Source organism: Leuciscus leuciscus, assembly GCF_965113295.1.
Source record: "Leuciscus leuciscus genome assembly, chromosome: 9".
In the NCBI taxonomy this organism is placed as follows: Eukaryota; Metazoa; Chordata; class Actinopteri; order Cypriniformes; family Leuciscidae; genus Leuciscus; species Leuciscus leuciscus.
Genome location: NC_138733.1, coordinates 37,177,951 through 37,193,203, shown reverse-complemented (window position 1 = coordinate 37,193,203; position 15,253 = coordinate 37,177,951). Strand labels below are relative to the sequence as shown.

The 15,253-nt window shown below is 46.3% G+C and overlaps 2 protein-coding genes and 1 long non-coding RNA gene across 8 annotated transcripts in view; 2 read left to right on the top strand and 1 right to left on the bottom strand.

Annotated features, from left to right (window-relative positions):
• Positions 1-15,253, bottom strand: part of LOC309506814 — a 360,589-nt gene that overhangs the window by 126,255 nt on the left and 219,081 nt on the right. The gene's annotated exons all lie outside the window — the stretch shown is intronic.
• The window catches only part of LOC309506744 (cyclin-dependent kinase-like 1), a 115,668-nt gene that overhangs the window by 30,662 nt on the left and 69,753 nt on the right, over positions 1-15,253 (top strand). The gene's annotated exons all lie outside the window — the stretch shown is intronic.
• Positions 11,962-13,835, top strand: LOC309506730 (baculoviral IAP repeat-containing protein 2-like). The gene is given in 2 exon segments (XM_082180669.1): positions 11,962-12,516; positions 12,520-13,835. Coding segments are annotated over 2 exon segments (1,374 nt in total). The 5' UTR covers positions 11,962-11,994; the 3' UTR covers positions 13,372-13,835.

Sequence of the window (15,253 nt, the reverse complement as noted above, 5' to 3'; positions counted from 1 at the left end):
TTCAACTCCATCATTTCCAGATGGTTGATGTGCCATTTCATCATCATTTCATCGCCCATAAGTTGAAGGCTATTCTATCGTCGGGGGCGCCCCAGCCTGTCTTGGTCACGACCACTTTCCTCCTGGAGACAGGGCCCAGCATCGTCCCATCCTGGTAGAAACGGGGAGATGTCCAAGGGACCAAGGCCTTGACACAGCCGTGGGTCACCCTGAGAGTGAGTTGGCCCGTGCGCCATGCATGAGGCGGGACACGGCCTTTTAACCAGAGGAGTGCTATAGGCTGCATCTGGAGCGGGAGAGTGGCACCTGTTACAGCATTGAGAGGAGGAGAATGTAAAAATGTTGTTTGGTTCACTGCCATAGGCACCTGTTGATAGGGAGTTTGGCAGCGATTACATCATCTCCAGCACCCTGAATTGAAGAGGGGACTGGAAGACGGGCGCGTTTTGGGGTTGGTTAGGCCTCGGCGGGACATAACCCTCTCTTCCTCCTTTCTGATGTATTAGGACTGCTTTGGCTGCACAAGCTCTAGCTCTAGCTTGAGGCAGGGGCCCTATTGCTTTGGAAATGGGTAGCGTGGCTTGGCTTCAGGCTCTGCTCCTGGTTGGAGCTGGACAGGCGCTGAGGCTGGCCTGGGTTGCTGCTGAGTCGGCTGAGCCGTCTTGGGACGACTAAAGGCAGCGGACGAGCTAGTCTTTCTAGGCAGAAAGTGAAGTGCCGCAATGTAACGCTCCATGAAGCATCCACCGCGGAGCCGAACAGGCCTGACAGTGAGACGGGAGAGTCCAGAAGAGCTGTCCTATCACCGTTCTTAATCTCCATGAGATTAAGCCATAAATTGCGCACCAGCACCACTAGGCTGGCCATAGCTCAACAAATGGCTTGGGCGGTGGCTTTAGTAGCGCACAGGGCCAGGTTAGTTGCGCTGCGCAGCACATCTATTTGAATTTAGCCGGGTCAGGTTCAGACTCGTCCATGTCATGAAGAAGTTTGAACTGATATACTTGAAGTACCGCCATGGTATGTAGCGCAGAGGCGGCTTGGTGTGGTCCTGCCAGGCTTGGTCGGATGACTAGACTTGGCCTTCCAACCGATTGCCGTAGGCGGGCTGAGGCGGGAAGCTTCTTCTACTGGGGGTAGCTTTGTGTTTCATTTTTCATCGAAACCGTCGACTTTAGAGAGAACCGCCGAACAAGAAGACTGGAGCGCCATCAGACCCGCCAAACGAGACCTACAACTCGAAATCTGAAATAGAGGTGTTTCTGCAAGACTTTAAAGGCAGTCAACCCAGCCCATTTGGGGGGCTGAAATGCCATTTGTCTGTGCCACTGCACAGACGTGAACCAATCAGGCTTCAGAATTCAGAGAAAACAGGAGTTTTCCCCATAAACGTCGGCTAAAAGCAGACGCAATGTGAGTGAACCGTATTGAAAGGGAACCAAGACAACAACAAAATAAAACTATAACCACCAACGGCAATTATCAGAGTCCAAGCATCACGGCTCAAGTAGACCATAATACAGTAAAACCATGGCCATGTCCCTTTTCACGTGTAATATGGAGGCTTTAGTGTCTCTGTATGAAAGCATTATTTTGTGTATTATGTAGAAAAAGACAAATAAAATTGTCTCTTTTGTCTTGCAACTAGACAAATATGTTTTTAAAATAGAGAGAGTATAGAGGTATACTATGTGTCACTTTTGATTGATTTATAACCCATAAGCCCCGCCCCCTTTTTGACCGTGAGAATATTCCCACGCTAGCTCCTCCCACTTATGGGCTGTACGTACACCGTGGGAAAATCGGACTTGTGCCACGCCTCCTTGGGGGTTGAACATCTGAACCGTGGGAAAATTTCTTACAACTTTTTAAGAAATGTACAATAAAGACAAAAAAGTCAGAGTGTGAGATCAGTGTTTTTTATTTATTAAAGAAGACAGATATACATTCATCACTTTTAAAACGTCAATGAAATAAGTTAAAATAGCATTTTCTCTAAAAAGAGTTATTAAAAATGAGTTAGTGTTATTTTAAAATGTTGATTTGTAAAACTGTTACATAAAACACAAACACTGTTTAAAAAGCCTTACGTTTTACATACCATTGTTAAAGGACTCAGAGTTTAAAAGATATATAAGTGTTTCCTAGTGCTGGAACAGTGTTAAAGAACGTCCATTCAGTCCGGAGATTTGTCAGGATTGAAACTCTGTGAGGCCTGTGCAGAGACCCACGCAAACCCCGCCCCCCTATCCCACCCACAACAGGTGTTCCGTGGGAAAAAACAACAGTGTCTTTTCAGCTCCCAAATAGAAAAAGCGACCGGTCACTTTGCTGTCCGAACTTAAATGACCACTGAAACAGTGTGTAGTGAGTGGCTCAGACCACACCCCCTAACACACCCCTCTCAAAGCTGAGAGGCCAATTTCGATTTAAGGGAAGTCCCTAAAAATGACGTCACTGTCGGGGGAAACCCCTCCCACAGTGTGGAAGTCACATGAGCTGTTTAAAAAGGAGCGCAAACTTAGAGCGAAATACTACTTGTGTTTTTTTGCAAATCAGATTATCTGCGATGGCTATGTCAGACCCCAAAACACCTGAAAGAAACATTGATGAAGCTATGGAGGATTTGACCTTAGTGCCGCGGAATAAACATGGACCCTGTTTAACGCGATTTCTCCATGAGCCGGCGGAGCGCAAGTGAAATAGCCTACTTTTCACTTGTCTGGAGGACGTGCGTGTAGGCTACATATGATTTTGACTAAAACAATCGTGAAGTCAGATTGGCTAATGGATAACGACGAGCGTTTCACAACGAATACAACAGAGGATCCCGATTTGTTTTTTTGCGGAAAGGGATTGGATTTTATTTTATACAGGAGTATGGAGATATTTGAAAAGATGATGGAAGTGAACGTCTCGGTTACATATGGTAACCCTCGTTCCCTGAGGAACAGAGACGTACGTCGTGGTGAACGACGAATAGGAATCTCGCTAGAGAGGCCAATCTACTTCGAGTGAAACTAAACGGGCCAATGCATATTGGCGTGCAATCATTTGCATCAGCTGTGCAGCCTCGCAGCGCGGGTATTTAACGAGCAGCTGGTGCGATTGCACTTCAGTTTTTTGCTGAGGAGCCGAGCCGGTGAGCTGGCTGCCCCGGCGGGTCGCAGCAGATGTGGCGACGGGACGTACATCTCCGTTCCCTCCCTCAGGGAACGAGTGTTACCATATGTAACCGAGACGTTCCATATCGTTCGGTCACTACGACGTACGTCGTGGTGAACGACGAATAGGAATCCCTACCAAAGTGCCACAGCTGCTGCACCCCATCCAGCGCCCTGAGCAAGCCTCTACACCTTCTTGCCTGGAAGGACGATAGGAGAGGGCTTACACCGAGAGTATCCTTCACTGTTGTTCCGTGATAACCCATACAGTGAGATTATTGGATAACACTGGGAAAGCGTGCCCGAACTGAGGGAGGGGAACGCTGCGGGAGCCACAATCTTATGAAGAGTTATGTGGGAATAAATATATGGACTAACCCAAGGGTTGTACTGCATATGAATAGTGGGTGACTTAGCCCAAGGGAAGACACGGGCTTCCGTTTAGGAGCAGCCGTGGAAGATATACACATATGGGATCCCCGTAGGGTCACACATATGGGACCCAGCCTAGACCCGGTTCTCAAGGATTCAGCAGATAAAGGCCTGGCACCGGACGCTCCGCCACGTCCGGGCCGAGGGTGTTTGGAGGACTCGACAGGCTTTGACTCTGGAGCAATAAGGGTGCACAGTAGGGTGCAGCAAGCCGACAGAGCCGGTACTCACAGTGCTTCTACCCCTTTAGGGTGAGAACATGGGAGGACACGGGCTCTACACGTAGGCTATAGTATCTAGCGAACGTGTTAGGTGTCGCCCAGCCCGCAGCTCTACAGATATCTGTTAGCGAGGCGCCACGTGCCAGCGCCCAGGAGGATGCAACGCCTCTCGTGGAGTGTGCATGTAACCTGAGCGGGCAGGGCACGCCTTGAGCTTGGTAAGCCAAGGCGATGGCATCCACTATCCAGTGGGCCATCCTCTGCTTGGAGACAGCCTTCCCTTTCTGCTGGCCTCCGTAACAGACAAAGAGCTGGTCTGAGGTCCTGACGCCTTGAGTTCTGTCCACATACATACGCAGAGCGCGAACGGGACAGAGCAAAGCCAGGGCTGGGTCTGCCTCCTCCAGGGGCAGCGCTTGCAGGTTCACTACCTGATCTCTAAAGGGAGTGGTAGGAACCTTGGGCACATAGCCAGGCCGGGGTCTCAGTACAACATGGTTGTCACCCGGCCCGAACTCTAGGCACGATTCGTCGACCGAAATGCTTGCAGGTCCCCTACCCTCTTGATCGAGGTCAGTGCAATCAGCAGCAAAGTCTTCAAGGAGAGAAGCTTTAAGTCTGCTGACTGCAAAGGCTCAAAGGGAGCATCCTGGAGTGCTCGGAGCACTAGGGAAAGGTCCCAAGAGGGTATGGAGGGGGGACGAGGAGGATTTAATCGTCTCGCCCCCCTAAGGAACCTGACGACCAGGTCGTGCTTTCCAACTGTTTTGCCATCTATGTGGTCATGATAAGCTGAAATAGCGGCAGCGTGTACTTTGAGGGTGGAGGGAAACAGCCTTCGCTCCAACCCTTGCTGCAAGAAGGAAAGCACTGACCCTATCGAACATCTTCGGGGGTCCTCTCTGCGAGAGGAACACCACTCGACGAACAGGTTCCACTTCAAGGCGTACGCACGTCTCGAAGACGGCGCTCGCGCAGAAGTGATGGTGTTAAGTACCTCTGAGGGTAAGTCATCTAGAACCTCCGCGTCCCACCAGGGACCAGACATGGAGTTTCCAGAGGTCCAGACGCGGGTGCCATAGGGTGCCCCGTCTCTGAGTCAGAAGATCCTTCCTCAGAGGAATGGGCTAGGGAGGGACTGTTACGAGAAGCATGAGTTCTGGGAACCAAGTCCGGGTGGGCCAATAGGGAGCCACCAGAAGGACCTGCTCCTCGTCCTCCCTGACTTTGCACGGAGTCTGTGCAAGTAGGCTCACTGGGGAAAACGCATTTTTGCGAAGGCCCCGGGGCCAGCTGTGAGCCAGTGCAACCGTGCCGAGTGTTCCCTCGGTCAGGGAGTGAAACAGCTGGCAGTGGGAGGTGTCTGAGGAGGCAAACAGGTCTACCTGAGCCTCCCCGAACTCTCTCCAAATCAGCTGAACCACCTGGGGGTGGAGTCGCCATTCTCCCGAAGCACAGCTCGTGATAGCTCGTCGGCCACACGGTTGAGCACACCGGGGACATACATGGCTAGAAGCGACCTCAGATGCTTCTGACTCCAGAGGAGGAGATGGCGGGCGAGTTGCGATATGAGACGGGAGCGTAGACAACCTTGTCGGTTGATGTACGCAACGGTCACAGTGTTGTCCGTACGGACCAGCACGTCTCTGCCCTGAAGCGGCTTTTTTAAGCGGCTCAGAGTGAGACGTGCTGCAAGCAACTCAAGGCAGTTGATGTGCCAATGCAGTTGGGGGTCCGTCCACACCCCTGACACTGCATGCCCGTTTTACGTGGCACCCCAGCCGGTGGGAGAGGCATCTGTGAAACCACAGCATGCCTGGACACCTGTTCCAAGGGGACTCCTGCCCGAAGGAACGAGGGGTCTGACCACGGACTGAAGGACTGGCGGCACTCCGGTGTGATTGTCACCCTGTGAGTGCCGTGATGCCACGCCCATCTCGGGACTCGGCCGAAAAGCCAGTGCTGAAGCGGTCTCATATGGAGCAGTCCAAGCGGGGTTACCGCTGCTGCCATATGCCATAAAAATATGAAAGAATTTCAGTGGGACCGCCGTCCTGCCTTTGAATGTGTTCAAGCAGTTCAACACCAACTGAGCGCGCTGCTCTGTGAGGCGCTCTGTCTGAGTGACCGAATCCAACTCCATACCGAGAAAGAGATCCTCTGCACGGGGGCGAGTTTGCTCTTTTCCCGGTTGACCTGAAGGCCCAGCTGGCTGAGGTGCCTGAGCACGAGGTCCCTGTGTTCGCATAACTGATCTCGAGAGTGTGCCAGTATGAGCCAGTCGTCGAGACAGTTGAGGATGCGAACGCCCTGTTCTCTCATGGGAACAAGGGCCCCCTCTGTGACTTTCGTGAAGACACGGGTAGACAGGGACAGGCCGAAGGGCAGTACTGATATGCTCGACCCTCGAACGCAAGCACAGAACGGCCTGTGTTGGGGAAGAATCGAGACATGAAAGTACGCGTCCATCAGGTCGATCGCTGCAAACCAATCTCGGGGACGGGTGCATTCGAAAATGCGTTTCTGCGTGAGCATTTTGAACGGTAGCTTTTGAAGGCTCCGATTCAAAACTAGCAGGTCCAAGATCGGTCGTAACCCACCACCTTTCTTGGGTACAATGAAGTAGGGACTGTAGTGCCCTGACCTCATATCGGCTGGAGGGACCGGCTCTATCACGTCCTTCGCCAGTAGGACTGCGATCTCCGCGCACAAGACATGGGCATCGGCTGCTCTCACTGTAGTGGAGTGGATGGCCCGAAACTTGCGGGGACGCCGGGCGAACTGAATCGCATAGCCGAGCCTGATGGTCCGAATGAGCCAGCGAGACGGACTGGGGAGCACTAGCCAGGCTCGCAGAGACCGTACAAGCGGGACCAAAGGGACTGTAGGCGTACCCGGAGTGGGGCAGCGAGGTGGAACACAGGGGCTCGGCTTGGGAGGCTCTCTCTGGGAGGCGGCCCGTAGCGGAGTCTGAGTGTGTCGTGCAACACTTACCCGGTTCCATGAGGCAGGAGGTGCAGGAGGTGGCTTGGTTGCGTTCTCGAACCGCACACTGTTGCCTGCTGGCGATAGAAGAGGCGGATGAGAGTGGTGAGGATTCTCTCCTCCCACTGCTCTCCTGGCCCTTTTCAGACCCAGGGATGGAAGAACTGCTCTTTTTTTTTTTTGGGGGGGGGGGGGGGATTTAGGTACCACTGTGACTCCAGTGGTGGAACACTCAAAAGATTCGTTCACCGGGTGAAAGCAGCTCCACCCATCTCCGGGTCACCCATCTCAGGGGTGATTGTTTCACCGACCACTTAAACAGTGGCTGAGACGGGCGGTGTCATCCTCCTGCAGCGGACACAGTAGAGCAGGCTATGCCGGAGTGTTTTTTTTTTTTTTTTTGCAGGGGATGACACCCTTGGCGACGAGTAGACTGAGGGGCGGCCCACGAGGCACTCTGGTGGTACGTCGGGGAAAGCGCTTCAGTCTGCTGCTAACTGCGGAGAACTGCTGGGCCAATTCTCAACAGTGTCGCCGAAAAGGCCACCTTGTGAGATGGGAGCATCGAGAAAGCGTACTTTGACGACGTCTCGCACCTCTGCAAGGACAGCCAGGGGCGTTTCTGGACCACCAAGGTGGACATCGTCTGGCCGAGGGCCTGCGCTGTGACTTGAACACGGTCAGTCGACAAGCGCAGCTCAACTCCGGCTTAGAACTACCCTCGTGCAATAAGAGTGCCTTGGCCTCGCATGCAGGGCAGAGGTGGCTCGCCAGAGGCACAGCCACCCCACCATCGAGGGTAGCGAGAGAGGTGAAAACTTATGCAGAATTTGGCACTTTTGGCGTTCCATATTTTGGCACCAATATAGCTCCATACTCCTAAGTTTTCAATGCACATCCGAGAAAGACCCGGGAAAGCATGGCTGTCAGTTCTGAATCTGATTCAGCATAAGCACACACACTATTACAGTGGGAACTCAGCATACCCTCATTTCCAGAACAAAACAGGCCCTCTCTCCGATGCAGCAATCGACATCTGCCCTCAGCTGGAGCCCTGAATGAAACGCTAGGTTCCTCCAATTTTGAAGGACCAGCAATCCCATCCAGAAGCTGCACAACTTGTGATGCGCTAGAGAGGGAGGGGCCCTAGGGGGTTGGTTCCCCGAAGGAGAAGCCCTCAGCTCTCAGATCACCCAAGCCATTCTACTGAAGTAGACCTCTTCTGGTGGCCACCAGGGAGGGCGCTACAACGGAGAATAGACAAGGAGACCGCGCACCTAGAGCGCCGAGCGAGCGCTGGGTTGCCGTGACAACCCGCGCTGCAGCCCGGCAGCTCGACGGCACACGACACGCTGAGGAGCGAGAGATCCGTCGGGTTTTCCCCCGCGGAAGCTCTCGCCGATCTCCACGGTCCCCCAGAGTGTCGAGCAGACCTGCAGCTGTGCTTTTACACACAAGCAGCGGATGGGCAACAACAGAGGGGACTCAAACTTTCCGGAGAAAGAAGAGTTGACCGGCGTGTCGACGTGGTCATGTTCCCGTGCGAGAACATGAACCACCCACAAACACAGTCTCACATGTTTCCCAGGCATGCGAGACAGTGATCGTGGCCGTCAGTGAGGACAGGAAACGACCGCAACCAGAAACACACGGGTGGAATGTCATCTTTAGAAAGACGCAACTCACACCCATGTAAGCTCTTTCAGGGAAATACTCTCCTTGGTACTGAAGCACGCAGGGGAACGGTCGCAGCGGACACAGACGTACGTCGTAGTGACCGAACGATAGGGAACCGGTTTTCATAGCAGAGGGGGCTGGATTAACCACGGCTACAAGAACCCGATTCTCGCGGATTATATCAATTTTTATATCAACTTTGCAGTGATTTTGGAATGGATGTAGGCTACATGAATGCTCGTGACCTATTTCTGAGGCTGGCCCGTGTGAATTCCCACGTCCCCTTCCCTACAAACGCCCACTCCACTCCACCCCACCCACCCACCCCACTTTTGGACTGAGCCCTCCAACGTGGAAAATTCCCCACGGCCCACATTTGAAGTTAAAATACAAGGGCTGGAAAACACACATTTGTAAAATGTTAAAAAAGTTTGAATTGCAAATATGTTTAAGAATTAAAACATCTAACAACATGTATTAAAATGATATCAAGCAAATAGTTCTATTTTCTAACATACATTTGAAGAAAAGTTGTACGTTCACAATTACATAATGTTTAAAGGCATTAAAACGTTGTAGGCCTATACATTTAAAATACACATGTCTTTAGCGTTCATACATTTGTAAAATGTTAAAACCGATGTGCTTTGAACTTTTAAAACGTGAAGCAATGCATTGGGTAACAGCTCAGTGAGTTGTTTTTAATTAAAGAAAAGTTTTGTTTTCCAAATACATTTAAAACTTTTTAAAAACACTATATAAAGTTAAAATGCAATGGTTTAGTGTTCGTACATTCGCACATCGTACATTTACATCTTGTCATGGAATGTATTTTTGTTGTGTTTGTTGGATTGTTGTTGTGGCATTTCGTGTTGCATTTCCATGAAAAGAGAATAAATAAATGAAATGAAATGAAAACATCACTCATCGACGGTAGAAACATGAATGAGTAGTGTGTGAAGCCGAGTCTCCGTCCACCTAACACTAGATTTATTTATAATTACACTAAATAACATTTATAAAAATAATAGTTATTTAAAAAGAATAAAAACTCATGTTTTAGTTAATTTTGGACTTTTAGTGAAGTTCACAAATATTCACTAACTTACTGATTTATTCACTCTTCGATAGGATAATCCACCTCACCCAATGGAGAAATCTGATCATTGTTTGAGAATGCGTTTTGGAGTAAAAAATAATGAATCTGTTCAAAACTATGTGCTTTAAACTTTAAAACCGTGAAACGTAAGCGGTAGCCAAACAGTTTTTTTCACAGACATGTAACACTTTCACATAGGCCTACAACTTTTTTAAATGATACAGACCTTTAAAATACAAAGGTGTATAGTATTTAAATCGTTAGGCCTATCAGAAAAATGTTAAACATGTTAGAATGTTTTCGTTCACATACAGATTTTAAAACCTGTTAAAACCAAAAAAGTAAACGTTAAATCATTTAAAACAAGTTATAGAATGTCTTTCACGAACGACTTTTAAAGATACCAGAAAAATGGTAAATTATGTTTTTTAAACAATGTTTCAAACGTGAGCAACATATAAAACATATCAAACAACAACAGTAAAAAAAATACATAAAGTGAATAATTTTTAAGCAAAACTTTTTAACAATACGATTTGCTACTAAGTTTTGTTTAGTTTCTAGCTAAAATATCTCTTAGCCTACACGGTTCCGTAGGCATCCTTGCGCTCCGAAAGCACAACACGAATGAGAAATAGACTGGTCTGTGAAGCGAGTCTCCGCCCACCTAACACTCACCCCAACGCATGAGAATACACGCCTGCAGAGGCAGCTACATATTTAAATGGTGGTAAATGATTATACATAATAACTCTAGGCGCACACGCCGTCACTCGTCAACATGCGTGGGGATTTATTCGTATAAAAGTACACAAATAAACATCCAACTCGGTTCACAGAGTGAAAGAGGCAAATAATAGGAAGAGAACAAAAGTCGGTAGAGCGTTATCTCTTCTCCTTCACAGCTCTCGCATCTCATACGGTGTTCCAAAAAACATCCATGTGATTCAAAAGACCAAATCGCTAAGAAAAGAGGGTTGAAAAGCACCATTTATAATAAAAACACAAAAGTTTGCAAATGATGGTTTCATTACTCCACTAGATTTAGTCATCTTGTTCAGATAGTAGATGACACTGTTCACAACACATCAACTAAACAGAATCACATCTGACTATTGCACTGAGAGATGTATAGGGCCTATACATTAAAGGTTGAGACTGTTAAAGTTCCACACTCTGGTAAAACCTGTAGATACAATTGCACAAAAGTAAATTCTAGAGGTCAATTGGGTTAAAAGTAAATGCATCATCATGAGCCATTTAAAACAAATACAGAAAACCCACTATAGTAATCAGTTTGATCAGCGTTTGAATTGACATTTTACATATCACGCTGTTTACATCTTGTTTTTGTACAGTTTTTGCAAAAAGTATATAGTCACAGAGCGTGGTCAAACATGTTCATATAGGAATGTATGAAAAACATGAACAAATATTGCATAAAGAGAATGAAATGACGGTCCTTCTAGTATGAGAGTGTTTAAGACTAAACAAATCATATTTATTTTAGAACATCTTTCTGCTATGTCTACGAAACATTGACGTGAAAGATGAGTATTACACTTCAAACTCGTCTAACTATTACACTTATTTTGTTATTATTACACGGTTATTTTGTGTGTGTGTCACTAAACAACATGGTTAAGCTAATGAATTACGGTTGATACGTGGTATTTTTACGTGAAAGGAGGGAAAGGAATATTTAACATATAAAAATAAAAATATTTTAACCTATCGTCAATTTCAATTGTTAGATAAATCATCTAACAATCAACAGTTATATGTGAAACAATTAGAGTTGGTGTAAATTTGCACATCCAAAAACTGTTGTTACTTGGATGATAAATATCTTCACTTTATGATAGGAAAGTACGGACAGCGCCTTTGACCAAGCCTCTACATATGGGGCACTTGCGCAGAGAAGGCGCACATTCTTTGCACACAACTAGGTGACCACAGGGGATGAAGACAATGTTCACTTCCTTATCCATGCAAACTTTGCATGTGCGCTCCTCTTGAAGTCTTCTTAACTGTTCCTCCATAGGCAAGTCTGAAAGATCTTGACTCGGTGATGCAGCTTCATTTGTCGGGGCCATCAGTTCTCTCAGCAGGCAGACATCATTCTTCTTGATCCAGTTGCGGAAGACCTCTGCTGCTGCATTTCCTTTCGTCAGGACTAACTCAATGAGATGCCCTGTCTGCTGCTTGACTGTAGCGCAGTTACGAATAATGTCATACTCTTTCTAATGTAATGAACTCCTGAACAGATAGAAGGGCTTGAGTGGACAAGTGGCACGCCCCTGCGACACCCGTAACATCGACCACCATGGCATCCGTTTCAGGCCAAACGGAGGAGCAGTTGGGTTACTTAAACCTGGCCCTCTCCAGTTCTATTTCCTCCCGTGGAGTTGAGGATATGTCTCACCAGCGACCTCCGGCTTGTCACAATCCTGACATGCGTCGGGAACAGGAACGCCTTGACACCTTTCAGAATTGGACTCTTGCTACAGTAACTCCAGCCGAGCTTGCCAAAAGTGGTTTCTACTACCTTGGCCAGGGCGACAGAGTGGCTTGCTTCAGTTGTGGAGGCCAGCTTAGCAACTGGGAACCGGGAGATCGGGCAGTATCAGAGCACCAGAGGCATTACCCCAACTGCCGCTTCGTTCGAGGTGACCGTGCAGATAATGTACCTTTATCTGGCGGCTGCCTTTCCAATGTATCTAACTCGGCAATGCAACAGTGTGAAGAAAGGTTGCTCACATTTGTCAACTGGCCCTCAAGAATAACTGTTCGACCAGACCAATTGGCTAAGGCTGGTTTTTACTATGTTGGTCGTAATGATGACGTGAAGTGCTTTTGTTGTGATGGTGGACTCAAATGTTGGGAGTCTGGTGATGATCCATGGGTAGAACATGCCAAGTGGTTTCCAAGATGTAAATAACTGTTGCAAGAAAAGGGCCAAGCGTTTGTTCATCAGATTCAAGCAAGATTTCCAAGACTATTTGAACAGCTATTGACTAATGGAGACAGCGACTCGAGAGAATTTGTTGATCCACCTGTTGTACACCTGGGTCCTGGAGAAGACCGTTCAGAAGATGCAGTGATGATGAACAATCCTGTGGTGAAGTCTGCTTTAGAGATGGGGTTCGAGCGTGGCCTGGTGAAGCAAACTGTTCAAAGCAAAATTCTCGCAAGTGGAGAAAATTACAAAACCGTTCAAGAGTTGGTGTCTGATTTACTAAGTGCAGAAGATGAGAAGAGAGAGGAGGAGCGAGAGCTTCTTGCTGAGGAAATGGCATCTGATGGTTTTACTTTTCTTAAGAAACATCATCTTGTCATGTCACAGCAGCTAAAAAGTGTGCAGAGCTTAATGGACCATCTTCTAGAGGAGAACATCATCTCACAGAAAGAGTATGACATTATTCGTAACTGCGCTACAGTCAAGCAGCAGACAGGGCATCTCATTGAGTTAGTCCTGACGAAAGGAAATGCAGCAGCAGAGGTCTTCCGCAACTGGATCAAGAAGAATGATGTCTGCCTGCTGAGAGAACTGATGGCCCCGACAAATGAAGCTGCATCACCGAGTCAAGATCTTTCAGACTTGCCTATGGAGGAACAGTTAAGAAGACTTCAAGAGGAGCGCACATGCAAAGTTTGCATGGATAAGGAAGTGAACATTGTCTTCATCCCCTGTGGTCACCTAGTTGTGTGCAAAGAATGTGCGCCTTCTCTGCGCAAGTGCCCCATATGTAGAGGCTTGGTCAAAGGCGCTGTCCGTACTTTCCTATCATAAAGTGAAGATATTTATCATCCAAGTAACAACAGTTTTTGGATGTGCAAATTTACACCAACTCTAATTGTTTCACATATAACTGTTGATTGTTAGATGATTTATCTAACAATTGAAATTGACGATAGGTTAAAATATTTTTATTTTTATATGTTAAATATTCCTTTCCCTCCTTTCACGTAAAAATACCACGTATCAACCGTAATTCATTAGCTTAACCATGTTGTTTAGTGACACACACACAAAATAACCGTGTAATAATAACAAAATAAGTGTAATAGTTAGACGAGTTTGAAGTGTAATACTCATCTTTCACGTCAATGTTTCGTAGACATAGCAGAAAGATGTTCTAAAATAAATATGATTTGTTTAGTCTTAAACACTCTCATACTAGAAGGACCGTCATTTCATTCTCTTTATGCAATATTTGTTCATGTTTTTCATACATTCCTATATGAACATGTTTGACCACGCTCTGTGACTATATACTTTTTGCAAAAACTGTACAAAAACAAGATGTAAACAGCGTGATATGTAAAATGTCAATTCAAACGCTGATCAAACTGATTACTATAGTGGGTTTTCTGTATTTGTTTTAAATGGCTCATGATGATGCATTTACTTTTAACCCAATTGACCTCTAGAATTTACTTTTGTGCAATTGTATCTACAGGTTTTACCAGAGTGTGGAACTTTAACAGTCTCAACCTTTAATGTATAGGCCCTATACATCTCTCAGTGCAATAGTCAGATGTGATTCTGTTTAGTTGATGTGTTGTGAACAGTGTCATCTACTATCTGAACAAGATGACTAAATCTAGTGGAGTAATGAAACCATCATTTGCAAACTTTTGTGTTTTTATTATAAATGGTGCTTTTCAACCCTCTTTTCTTAGCGATTTGGTCTTTTGAATCACATGGATGTTTTTTGGAACACCGTATGAGATGCGAGAGCTGTGAAGGAGAAGAGATAACGCTCTACCGACTTTTGTTCTCTTCCTATTATTTGCCTCTTTCACTCTGTGAACCGAGTTGGATGTTTATTTGTGTACTTTTATACGAATAAATCCCCACGCATGTTGACGAGTGACGGCGTGTGCGCCTAGAGTTATTATGTATAATCATTTACCACCATTTAAATATGTAGCTGCCTCTGCAGGCGTGTATTCTCATGCGTTGGGGTGAGTGTTAGGTGGGCGGAGACTCGCTTCACAGACCAGTCTATTTCTCATTCGTGTTGTGCTTTCGGAGCGCAAGGATGCCTACGGAACCGTGTAGGCTAAGAGATATTTTAGCTAGAAACTAAACAAAACTTAGTAGCAAATCGTATTGTTAAAAAGTTTTGCTTAAAAATTATTCACTTTATGTATTTTTTTTACTGTTGTTGTTTGATATGTTTTATATGTTGCTCACGTTTGAAACATTGTTTAAAAAACATAATTTACCATTTTTCTGGTATCTTTAAAAGTCGTTCGTGAAAGACATTCTATAACTTGTTTTAAATGATTTAACGTTTACTTTTTTGGTTTTAACAGGTTTTAAAATCTGTATGTGAACGAAAACATTCTAACATGTTTAACATTTTTCTGATAGGCCTAACGATTTAAATACTATACACCTTTGTATTTTAAAGGTCTGTATCATTTTAAAAAGTTGTAGGCCTATGTGAAAGTGTTACATGTCTGTGAAAAAAACTGTTTGGCTACCGCTTACGTTTCACGGTTTTAAAGTTTAAAGCACATAGTTTTGAACAGATTCATTATTTTTTACTCCAAAACGCATTCTCAAACAATGATCAGATTTCTCCATTGGGTGAGGTGGATTATCCTATCGAAGAGTGAATAAATCAGTAAGTTAGTGAATATTTGTTAACTTCACTAAAAGT